Source organism: Frankliniella occidentalis, unplaced genomic scaffold, assembly GCF_000697945.3.
Source record: "Frankliniella occidentalis isolate FOCC.00 unplaced genomic scaffold, Focc_3.1 Scaffold13, whole genome shotgun sequence".
In the NCBI taxonomy this organism is placed as follows: domain Eukaryota; kingdom Metazoa; phylum Arthropoda; class Insecta; order Thysanoptera; family Thripidae; genus Frankliniella; species Frankliniella occidentalis.
This window is the reverse complement of record NW_026267143.1, coordinates 1,613,419-1,625,100: the sequence shown is the minus strand read 5'-3', so window position 1 is coordinate 1,625,100 and position 11,682 is coordinate 1,613,419. Positions and strand designations below refer to the sequence as shown.

The 11,682-nt window shown below is 49.5% G+C and overlaps 3 protein-coding genes across 5 annotated transcripts in view; 2 read left to right on the top strand and 1 right to left on the bottom strand.

The window, feature by feature from the left end:
* Positions 1–11,682, bottom strand: part of LOC113217635 (neurobeachin-like protein 1) — a 346,454-nt gene that overhangs the window by 273,919 nt on the left and 60,853 nt on the right.
* On the top strand, positions 1,785–3,098 carry LOC113217646 (cuticle protein 21-like). 2 transcript variants are annotated; one of them, XM_052263715.1, is made up of 3 exons: positions 1,851–1,877; positions 2,437–2,925; positions 2,968–3,098. In XM_052263715.1, the coding sequence occupies exons 1-3, from the start codon at positions 1,866–1,868 to the stop codon at positions 3,034–3,036; spliced, it is 570 nt and encodes a 189-aa protein (XP_052119675.1). In that variant the 5' UTR covers positions 1,851–1,865; the 3' UTR covers positions 3,037–3,098. The 2 variants fall into 2 exon arrangements, with proteins under 2 accessions (XP_026293409.2, XP_052119675.1); XM_026437624.2 differs by having other exon boundaries at positions 1,785–1,877; positions 2,437–3,098.
* On the top strand, positions 6,445–9,208 carry LOC113217645 (cuticle protein 7-like). 2 transcript variants are annotated; one of them, XR_008010788.1, is made up of 5 exons: positions 6,445–6,499; positions 7,549–7,776; positions 8,308–8,490; positions 8,611–8,904; positions 8,991–9,208. XR_008010788.1 is itself a non-coding variant. In XM_026437623.2 (4 exons), the coding sequence occupies exons 1-4, from the start codon at positions 6,485–6,487 to the stop codon at positions 8,824–8,826; spliced, it is 642 nt and encodes a 213-aa protein (XP_026293408.1). In that variant the 5' UTR covers positions 6,445–6,484; the 3' UTR covers positions 8,827–8,946. The 2 variants fall into 2 exon arrangements, 1 of the variants encoding a protein (XP_026293408.1); XM_026437623.2 differs by lacking the exon at positions 8,991–9,208 and having other exon boundaries at positions 8,611–8,946.

Genomic DNA, 11,682 nt, shown 5'->3' with positions numbered 1-11,682 from the left:
CTTATAATTCGAAAATTAGGTTGTTTTTCACCATTGGCCTTTAGTTTAGGAAATAGGAAGTGGAAAATCTGCCACAGTAAGTTAGGCTACGCCGACACCAGTAAGATTCTAACACAAAACACAGAAAACTTTTCCAAGTGATCGTCCAGGAAGTCTGTCCGTTTTTCTCAGACTTATTCAGTAAATTAGGTGAGCTCAGCGCCTGTGACACTGGGAGTAGGCTACCCCGCAGTACACATATGCACTACAGTCCCGATGTTGCCTACCTAGTAGGCGCTATGAGGGATGACATTTGGCTGAATTTGGCAGTTTTGTAACAGTAAATCACGGACGTATAATCTGGATGACCCTAACATTGAAAGAGCGACGATTTTATTTAATTTTGTGTTTCATACCTTCCTTCTTTTAAAAGGAGATTGCGATAGCCATAAGTGCCATTTTATGATTCCGATCATTCATATCTCCCAGGGCGATAACTCGTCTTTACAAATAAAATCCAATAAATATTAAATGAAGAAAGTTATTTCAAAACCAACTACGGTAACCTTTAATTGTAAAAAGTATGGAATAACAAAATTGTAATAGAGTCCCTAAACGTGCTAACGTTTGGAGTTGGCCATGAAGTGTTCAAATTTCCAGTCCAATACCAAAGACTGTGCGCCATAGGATTTTCCGTATTTTCAAATTTGAGGTGTGTGTACCACCTTTAATCAGTAGACCTAAGTAAAAGTGAACTACTATTGACAACATGTTTGGTACACCCTAAGGATAGTAACAGTATTTTTTTCGACGAGTTTCGGTGAAATTTTTTTTATTACTACTTCCCTATTTTTGTTGTTTTGCCAAGCTGCACTTCGCACCGCAGGCAACTCCGTTCGGAGATTTTGCCAAAGTTATCATTAAATCTGCCGCTCGCTCGGAAAAGGATTAAATTAAAGCACAACTTAAAAACCAATACAATAAAAAAAGGCAAAAATCAAATACAAAAACTAATTCCAGCATTTTAAACGCTTTTGGTAATGGAGGTGCAGTCTTCAACATTTTTAAAAGCCAGCAAGGCTAATTTTTGTACTTTTAGTCCAATTAAAAAGACGTGTTACAAACAGCTCCAATAACTTAGTAATTTATATTCGATACCGTACACCAAGGGCAGAGCCTTAGTGTTATGCCTTCAGAGTGAATCGGCAAAACGCGAGGGTCGACTGTCCGAGTCGAGCTTCAAGGAGCCTGCTCGTGTGCAAGTGCTCTAGGCGTCACTGAAAAACAACATTCAGATCACAAACAAGGTGGAAATTAAGTAAAGCAGAAAGCTGTCGAATAGCGAAAAGAACCCATTTGTAAAACACGAACATCAAAGAAAGAAAACTATATGCACTAGCAGGTTGAACTTGAATTCACACACTTTTCCCGATACTTATTTGTGTTTGAGGAGTAAAATACAACGCAAATCGAATTTTAGGGAATTAAGTCGATTTTTTAAATGACCAGTCATGTACAGAGTACAGCTTCTGTAAATCACAGTTAGCACCTTATCATGTTCAGGTTTCAAACCATACACGCTAAATGTATTTCTTTGTTCCTGCTAACTTGAACCTACGTTTACGTTTACACATACACCGAATTGTGCCGAAGATGCCTTCCTGATTGAATAAGCTGAGAGGTAGGGGTGACGGGGCCACCAATAATTCGGGCTAGCCCCCCTCCCCTGCCCGGGTGGGGCTGCAAGCAGCAGAAAGGCGGCGGGAGGGGGCATCTGCTCGGGTAGGGGGCAGGACGGGACGGGCTGGGCAGTATAAAAGCACGACGAGCAGGACCATCGGTACTACTGTTTTGGCAACAGTTTTCAACCAAGACCTCCATCAACCATGGCATACAAGGTGAGAAAACGGTCCTGAAATAACGGTAGCGAAAAAGATATGTACACGGAAAACATTAATGTGTAACTGGCATGCACATGGTAGAGTTCAACTATATGTTCGACTGTTTGACAAGAAATGTGAAACCCCCAAAAGTGTTCCCCAGTGAATTTGAAATATGTAAAGTGTCCAAAGCTTCATGACTGACTGTACTGTTGCACACTTGCATGTGCACGCCTGTTGCACACTTCATTTACCAGTGTACACCATCGACACTAAGACAAATTTTGATTTACCATCTGATAAAGAAGTTTCAAAGAATAAACCAAGAGAAGCGTGTTCTTGTATCACGCACAATCTACTTGAATCGAGTGAACTGTACTTGGTATTCAAATTGTACTTCAGGCACTAAAGCTCAACGCTTCTCTAGCAGTACAGATAAAACTGCGTGAAACCGTGTGTTACTAAACACCAAGTGATTTGGAGTACAAAAGATGCAAATTAGGCTGGAGCAACATTTAACGTTAGGCTTTGGGGTGAAAAATTACGACAGTCCCATAACAATATTATTTTGTCGCAGTTTGTTGTGTTCGCTGCGTGCGTGGCTGTGGCCAGCGCCGGCGTCATCCCCGCTGCCCCTGTGGCCTACGCCGCCCCCGCGGCGTACGCTCACCCCGCCCCTGTGGCCTACGCTCAGCCTGCGGCCTACGCTCACGCCGCCCCCGTCGCCTACGCTCAGCCCGCTGCCTACGCTCACCCCGTCGCCAAGGCTATCGCCGCCCCCGTCCTCGCTAAGGCCGCCGTCGCCGTCGATACCGACTACGACCCCAACCCCGCCTACAACTACGCCTACGACATCCACGACTCCCTGACCGGCGACGCCAAGTCCCAGCAGGAGTCTCGCCAGGGGGACGTCGTCCAGGGCTCCTACTCCCTCGTCGAGCCCGACGGCACCCGTCGTACCGTCGAGTACACCGCCGACCCCGTCAACGGCTTCAACGCCGTCGTGCACAAGGATGCCCCCGCCGTCGCCGTGAAGGCCGTGGCTGCCGCCCCCGTCGTCGCCAAGGTGGCCGCCCCCGTCGCCTACGCCGCCCCCGCTATCGCCAAGGTGGCTGCCCCCGTCGCCTACGCCGCCCCCGCTGCGTACGCTGCTGCCCCCGCTTACTACCACCACTAAGTTCCTATTTGCCAATATTTATTTCATCTAAAAAAAATAAACAGTACAAAAACATTGCTAAATCTGTTTGAATTTTTTAGTCATTTCTTTTACGTGCGAACACACATGATACAACGATCTGGTCATGACAACTAACTCCTTGGGACGCACCAATTTTTGTCTATAGCAAAATGCGGCTGTGTGGTTATAGTATGTGTGCATGCCTTGCAAGATGCAATATAAAGCTTGTGTTGTGACAAATTTGCATATGAAGTTGGGATAATTGGTTCACTAGGAAATACAAAATACAACACTCATGAGTGATCCTGCAGGATTCAAAACTTTATCTTTGCAAGATTTGTACAGACTTGCCAATTGTCATTTGAGTGTTGGCTGTGGCTCGGGCTTTCCAGCTATCTAATTTAGTCAATAAGCCGAGTTGATCACCGGAACAAAGTCTTTTTTCCGTGAATATCTCACAAAAAGATACGGAGCATTGCGATGGATCAAACGTGTGATGCGTGCTTCTTTCAAACGCATGTCTGATGTAAATTAAAAAGGCGTAAGCACAAAAGAATTGTTGTTTGCTAGCGGACCTCGCTGGATTAAGAGGGCAGACCTGTGACTGGAATTGAATGGTTGGGAAAATAGTCACTACATGGAAACTACACGTCGCATCAATTTAGGATTAAATGTGTATTAAGAGCATACATGGACGCTAAGTTTGCCGTTGGCGCCGGTGCGCGGACTCTCCAGGAACATGCCCATCTTCGCCTCCAAATGGACGATGCAATCCTTTTCGGTGTGCACGATTGTGCTGCAACGGATTGGTCTGCGACTGTCAACGAAATTGCTACTAACTCTAAAAAGATGCCGCTAGTGGTTGACCTGGGGGTTTTGCAAATTTCGAGATGGAAGTACTTGAAAAAAATCATATAGCTGAAATACGAAAAAAATTGGAAAATTTGTTTTGTCCATTGTGATTTTTTTCGAGTACTTCCATTTCGAAATTTGCAAGACCCTCAAGTCAACCACTAGCGGCATCTTTAATGAGTAACTAGCATTTTTTTTACTGTTGCAGGCCCAACCGTTGCGCTACAATCGTGCACACCGAGAGGGACCACGTCGTTCAAGTTGAAGGCGAAGATCGGCAATGTTTCTGGAGAGTGTGCGTACTAGCGCCAACGGCAAAATTAGCGTCCATATTTGCTATTAATACACCTTTAAACCTAAATCAATGAGGCATGTAGTTTTTATGAAGTGCCGATTCTTGCAAACCCTTACATTTCACAGGTCTGCCCCCTTAACCACAAAGCCCTAATAACGGATGGCGGTGAGGATTGGATCACAGAGGGAAGGCGCGAAAGGAAGGGGCCGTAAACCAGGGAAAGGGTAAATGTTTAGTAACGGGTGATCGAAGAGGAAGAGCAAAGGAGGGAGAGGGGGTAACAGCGATCCCGTCTGGCCTTCGCCAGAGGCCCACCCGGGCGCCCAAACATCAGCGGCGCCTGTCCCGAAGATCCAGGCTCCGGAAGTGAGACAGTGCAAGTGATTAGGTGGGCTATGGGCTTGATGCCGGCTGGGATCTAAATGATCGGCGTGCAGCTCCTGGAGGTCGCGTTTGCACCGCACGCCGCCGCCAAGACTGACACAATGAGACAACACAATATGCCGCTGGCCGTTAGAGCCATTCAGCACGAGTGCAAGTGTGTATCAGCCTACACGCAGACCGATACGACTCGGCCACCTTCCTGAGCGCACTCGAAACGAACACAACAACGGGGTCCTAATCCAAAAAGCACATGGGCACCCCCATGGACACCGTACTACGAGATAGGAATACTGACGTATACGAACTCTAAACCTAAGAAGAAGAAAAAAAATTCTACAATCACCGTATGGGTTCATAATTGTGCTTTAATTGACCTTTAAATGTGCGGCAGCTTGCCAGTCTGTGCGACAGGCAAGGCAAAGGTCTGCTGTGTCTGAGCAAGGGCATCCCGTCCTGTGTGCCGCACTTAGTACCGCACCTACACGGTGACCCACGGGCCACTGACACGACAACGTGCACAATCTAACGTAACGCTTGACCTCTGCGCCTCTTAAACAAAGGGTCGGGGGAAGAAATGTAAGACAAACGGAGATAGCAGTTATATTTTATTGACGTGCACACCACAAGCTAGGCACCGGTAATTCTTTATCTTATTCTTGATTCATTTTATTTTATTTATTTATTGAGGGGTGGGGAGTGTGTCGGTGGGAGGGCGGGTGAGGGGTGCTCTTACTTTTTTTTAAAAAAGTAATGCATCAAGGTTGCTATGCGAATTCCTTTTTTAAAACATGAAGATAAAACAAAAATAACATGGCAAAGGGGTAAAAGGGTAAAAAATCAATTTACTATGATGAAACGTCTGCAATAATTATGAAAATTTAATGAAGCTTGTCGATCAATTTCTCCGTGATCCTACGACTATTTTACAAAGCGTCCACATAGGAAATCCGCGAGACACTGCGTGTACTAGCCTCGTAAGGGAACTTTATACAAGGACATTGCCCCCCACTCTCCTGCAGTATTGCCAGGCTCGCGAACAGAATAAGTGCCTGATTACTTCAAAAAAACATCTCTGTGTGCAAATTTCACTTCCCCATTTTCAAAAGAATCAGTTTAAGCCCTCGGAATTAAAATCTTCTTTGGTCAACGATCGTGATGATAGCGACGAACCCTTGGCGGAACCCAGGTTTTATTGGAGGGACAAATTGCCTACCTCTCAGGCTCACGAACAGCAAAATTTTAATTTAAAAATTGTATTAACCATGGCACTGCTGCCTGTCGATACAAATCTCTACGCCGAGACACATTCAGGCGACCGATAAGACGAATCACCAATTGAGGGTCGAAGGGAACAGGATGGGAGTAGAAAACGACGGGGAAAGAGAGAGAAAGACAATGGTACAGGCCCTACACCAGTTACTGAGGGGGAGGGGGGGGCATGGAAAGCAGGCTTCATGCATATGCCCCGTGCATTTAATGGACAAGTCACATACTCCAGCAGGAGAACGAGGACAAAGACAATTTGGTCTAAGCTAACAGTTTTAGTGCTATTATCCGCATATACCCCAATATCAAAGCAGCCACACAGAACTGTGACTAACGAGGAGAATGCTTCATAAAGCGAAACAAGCTGGCCACTTCTACGCTGTAATCCAAAACCGTCCAAAACGCATTATTCAGCGTTCGATATAATGTGTGTACGTTCGACATAATTTTACACCACTTGTGACTTGTGTACCGAGACCCTGATGATAAGATACAACCTTCCATCTCCACCCCCAGCCCCTCCACCCGCGTCACCAGCACACACGCTATGCACCGCACTGCACCTAGGATTGCACAGGGTATATAAGCCCTGCTGTCTCGGGGGCGGGGGCAGTCCCCGTCCCCCTGAGTAGGACCCGCCTTCACAGCGACATGCACGCCAGAGTGGTGAGTAGGCTTCCCGAGGGTTCCTACCGACGGTTTTTAGTGTGCAGAATATATTACTGGCTAAATGTACGACAGACCACGTCCCGCGTAACAGGCTTCCCGACATCTCACGAAACACTGTTACGCTGCGACGCGCCTGGCGCACATATCGAGGGGTCCCCCCCTAGCCAACTCATACACTTGCCTACGACCAACTCGCGTCGGACTCGCGTCAAACTCCCGTCGAACTTGCAAAAAATCGCGGAAACTCGCGCTAAATTTGCGAAAAACTCTGAAAAAATTGGTTCCAACTCTTTGTACACTTATTTGGGAAGTCACTGTAAACAGGTCGGCGTCTTATGACGCCAAGATTTGGCGTCATATTACCCTAAGATTTGGCGTTCAATGGTAAATAACGCAAAATTATGGTTTCTTTTGACGCCAAAATTTGGCGTTCAATAGAGGACGCCAGTATTTTGGCGTTATAAGACGCCAACCAGTTTCCAGTGATGGGGGACCCCTCGGCACATAAGGACCCTTACTATGTGGCAAGTGTTAAAGAAAGAGTTGCACACTTTGCAAGATAACCATAACCGAGTTGAACACTTTAAGTGTACTATTGCGCAGTTGTTGAAAACTTTCAAATATTCAACTTGCAAGTGTTAAGAAGTTGGATACCTGGTTTATAAGTGTAATGACTTCGAAATAAACGAGTGGAAGAAACGAGCCGCCTGGCCAAACAGGTGCTGGGTTCAGATGGGGAAGCGATAAATGGGTAATAAAAGCGATTACCGTTACCGCCGAAAGTAATTATCATTAATGTAAAACAGGAAAGTAGGGTAGGGGTGATATGAGTAATCGTTCGGTTGATACTTCGCAACAACACCATCGGATACGGAGAGCAGGATAAACTCACAGCCGCGCCGGCCGAACCTGTCTATTCCTCTGCCTGACTGTGAAGGAAGCGGTTCTTGGCGTGCCCGGGCCACGGTCAAGGCCGCACTCTCGCTCCTAGCTGGAGAGTCGCCGCGTGTGATTCTCGCATGTTCCCGTCTGCTTTCCTCTCCTAGGTAGCCGTGCTCCTGAGCGCGGCCGCGCTGGTCGAAGGCGGGGTGGTTGGCCCGTACCCCGCCGGCCCCTACGTTACCGGCCCCAGCCCCGCCGGCATCTACCCTGCTGGACCCTACCCCGCCGGACTCTACCCCGTGTACCCGGGGCCCGTCCGGCCTGCGCTCTACGCGCCCGCCCCCGTGTACCCTGACACCGTCCCCAAGTACAGTTTCGGGTACTCGGTCCAAGTAAGCCCTGCTGGCGTTTCACTGTGAGAAATACCCTCGTAAATTAACATTTGTTGTTATTATTTTACTTTTAAAAAAATATATTGTAAATTTGCTTGTTGATCTGTCAATCAATTCCAGTGCCAAGTCGCTCGTCCCTAACTCAAAGCACGCACGGAGCAGCGCCTCTAGAGAAACCAAGTATCTTTGCGCGGCGCTCGAGAAACCAAGTATCGTGGCGCGACTCTAGTGAAACCACGTATCTCCATTTTTGGGTAAGTTTTGAAACCGATACCATTTGATAGAGAAAATTTCCCTCTATTCAAACATGTAGTTCCTAAAAAATCGTCAAAAAATGCGTTACGTGGTTTCACTAGAGTCGCGCAACGATACTTGGTTTCTCGAGCGTCGCCCAAAGATACTTGGTTTCTCTAGATGCGCTGCGCCGTGCGTGCTTTGAGTTAGGGACGAGCGAAGTCGATATGACGTGTTTGTAAATTCTGTATTACAATAATTTCAAATTGTAACTGTACGACCATACATCATATCCAGGACGCGCACACCGGCGACGCCAAGAGCCAGCACGAGAGCCGCGACGGCGACGTGGTGCGGGGCAGCTACTCGCTCCTAGAGCCGGACGGCTCGACCAGGACAGTGCACTACTCGGCCGACCCCCACAACGGCTTCAACGCCGTGGTCGACAGGACGCCCGCCGCCCACCCGGCGCTGCCCAAGGTTGTCCGCGAAATACTATACTGTGCAGAGCGCAAGTCACGGGTTCATCAAAACACAGAAATGACCCTCGTATATTTTTCTTTTTCTCTCTCTCTCCCTTCTTGGCTGCTTCCGCTCCAGGTCGTCGCACCTGCCGTTCCCTTGCACGCACCGGGGCCTCTACCGGGTCCTCTGCCCGGACCCCTCCTGGGGCCAGGGCCTCTCCCGGGCCCCTTCCTGGAGCCAGGGCCTCTGCCGAGTCCTCTGCTGGGCCCAGGGCCTCTACCGGGTCCTCTACTGGGTCCAGGGCCTGGGCCCGGACCGCTGTTGGCGCCAGGCCCATACTACCACGGCTGACATCTGACGGAGCCACTGGCCTCTGCGGTCGCATTGGACGGCTTCTGCCCACCATCCACTAACATCTTACCAAACACTGTAACAGAATTGTCACTTTAAGAGTAAAGTGAAGTCCACATTTCCAGTGAGTTTGTTTTGGTCAACTCACCGCCACCGCCCGACAGGTTGGCAACCCAACGTGTAGCGGCGACGGCGGAGGGGCAGCGCGGACACTGACACAATCCCAGCACAACGAGAAATATCCGCCGACGGAACTAGAGCTTTAAACGTCAAGCTATCCATGTGAGGTAAGGACTGCTACGCCAAGGGAGAAGAGACGAATCTACGGATAAGGCAAGATAACGAATCACATTATGCATTATTGTTCTCTCCCCACAATGAAAAAAATAATGACAAATTGTCAATTGGTCCGCAGCAACATGAGATTTACAAGACAGACCCATTTAATATCATATATCGGCTCACAGCGTTCTGTTTCCAATCAGAACACGTAAATTTGTTCAAACAGGCAATTAACGCGGTTTTCTGTCATCTATCGGAGTGCACGCACCTACATATATATCACACAAATGATTTCGGTGATATGGCATGTCGACTACACTGGGCCACACATTTGTTAGGGCTGGCGTGGTTCGCGGCGTAGAGGGTGGGAGGGGGCGAGGGGAGCGGCCCATTCCGCGTGTCAACTGAGTTGCGCTAGCGCTGATCGATTTCGATCACGTACCGCCACGCTTGCGCAGAGTGGGGGGAGAGGGGGCGGACACAAAGGAGAGGGAGAGGGACCAAAGCCCCTCCCGGGCGGGGGCAGGTGCGGGGGCAGGTGCGCATGTGTGTGAGCGAGACCCGAACACCAGTGAAAGTGAGACAGAATGAGGGTCAGGGTCTGCCAGCGGGTCGCGGGCTACAGTCTCAACAGAGACGCGCAAAGCGGCGCAAAGCGGCGCAAAGCGGCGCAAAGCGGCGCAAAGCGGCGCAAAGCGGCGCAAAGCGGCGCAAAGCGGCGCAAAGCGGCGCAAAGGGCCTCATGAGGCTATTATTTACAAAACTAGTGGACCGCTCGGACACTCGAAAAGGGGCTAACGGGAAAAGGAGGGGGGGGCTGAGTATATTTCACTATTACTCTCCTATCCTATAAAATATCTTACAGCTTTCATATTGCCGAGTATTCCAACCGTCTTCCGAAATTATTCTATGGCAGAAGCATTGCCGATTCCAAAATCCACGACGGCGCACGAGATTTTTTACCCGGGAGACGTCCCAATCACACTCCATGTCCAGGGCAGCCCTCTCCATCACTGTCTGTCTGCTCCGAACCGCCCAATACAGCGCCTCATGGTGGGCGTCTGGACAACCCGACTGTGGTCACGATCACGACGCGGCGGGGCGGAGGCCGCGCCCGAGCGGGTGGGGAGAGGGAACTGAGGCGAGGGCTTGGACTTAAATATTGTCCACAAAGGTCACAAGTTCGTCGCAAGCGGAAGGAAACTTCGGAACGGCAAGTACAATTTAATATATTTATTTTTTGTCAAGGTACTTAAGTGGGTCAGCATCCGCACTCATTATAGCTCCGCTGGACTCTAGCAGGACATCGGCGCCCTCCTTCCTGCGGAGGAAGAAGACAGCACGGACACAAGGACGCGGGCCCGCCGCGCCCCGCCACGCCAGACCACGCCCCGCCACGCCCCGCCGCCACGCCCGCAGCCCGCCCCCCGCTCTGCCGGCTCCGGCATTGCAACACATGCACGAGCTGACTCAACTTCAAGGTCCTGGTGGCCGGGCGGGCCGGGCGGGCCCGGGTCTGGTCTTTGTGCCCCAGTGGATCAGGTGTGGGCCACGGAGGGTAAGGGGAGGGGGGCACGAGTGGGCCTCGGGCCATGGCGGCATCGGGGGACCAGGGGACCGTGGGGGCCGCGTGAGGTGGGACCGGCCGGGCACGGTTCAACCCGCGAGTGGCACGGCGTGGTCAGGGCGGGAGCAGGGCGGGAGCAGGGCGCGAGGACGATGGAAGCAAAGCTGGGTCGGGGTCGGAGTTCAACTGGCAACGATACGGCGACCTGCTTCCACAATCAGTCCATCTTCCATACAAACGCGATGCCAGAAGTATGTTATCCTGTTCATTTTTGCTACTGATTCTGGCGGCCGTCTAGAACAAGTCGAGTGCAGCAGTTCTGCAGGAGGATGGTAACCCCCAAAGTTGAGTATTCCAGGTACACTGAAAATGGGTTGGCGTCTTTTGACGCCTATAGGCGTCTTATGACGACAAATTCTGGCGTCATTATGACGGCAAATTTTGGCTTCCTAAGACGCCAAATTTTTGCGTTCTTTTACTGGACGCCAATAATTGGTGTCTTTTGACGCCAAAATTTTGCGTTCTATAGAGGACACCAATATTTTCGCGTTTTTTAAGACGCCAACCCATTTACAGTGCAATAGCCAAATAACTATGCTCCTGTCCGGCTTTCCGACGAGTAAGCATCGACTAACACTTCGCACGGCATCTACAGTTCGCCAAGCAGCCGCCGGCCGCACCAGAGCGCAGCACCAGGCGGCCTCGCCGAGAGGAGCGGTGCACAGTGGGCTGGATCCAAAAAAAGGTGGACATAATTCCTAGACGGCCCCTAACGACTAGTTTTGAACTTTTTTGGTCCCTGAATTGTTCAGAGGGTCCAAGATTACATTTTCCAGCAGTGTTCCAGCGTTTGTTTCCATTATTTTGAAAAAAAAAAGTGCTAATTTTTAGAAAAAATGGGAGAAGAGACGAATCTACGGATAAGGCAAGACTAATAATCACATTATGCATTATTGTTCTCTCCCCACAATGAAAAAAATAATGACAAATTGTCAATTGGTCCGCAG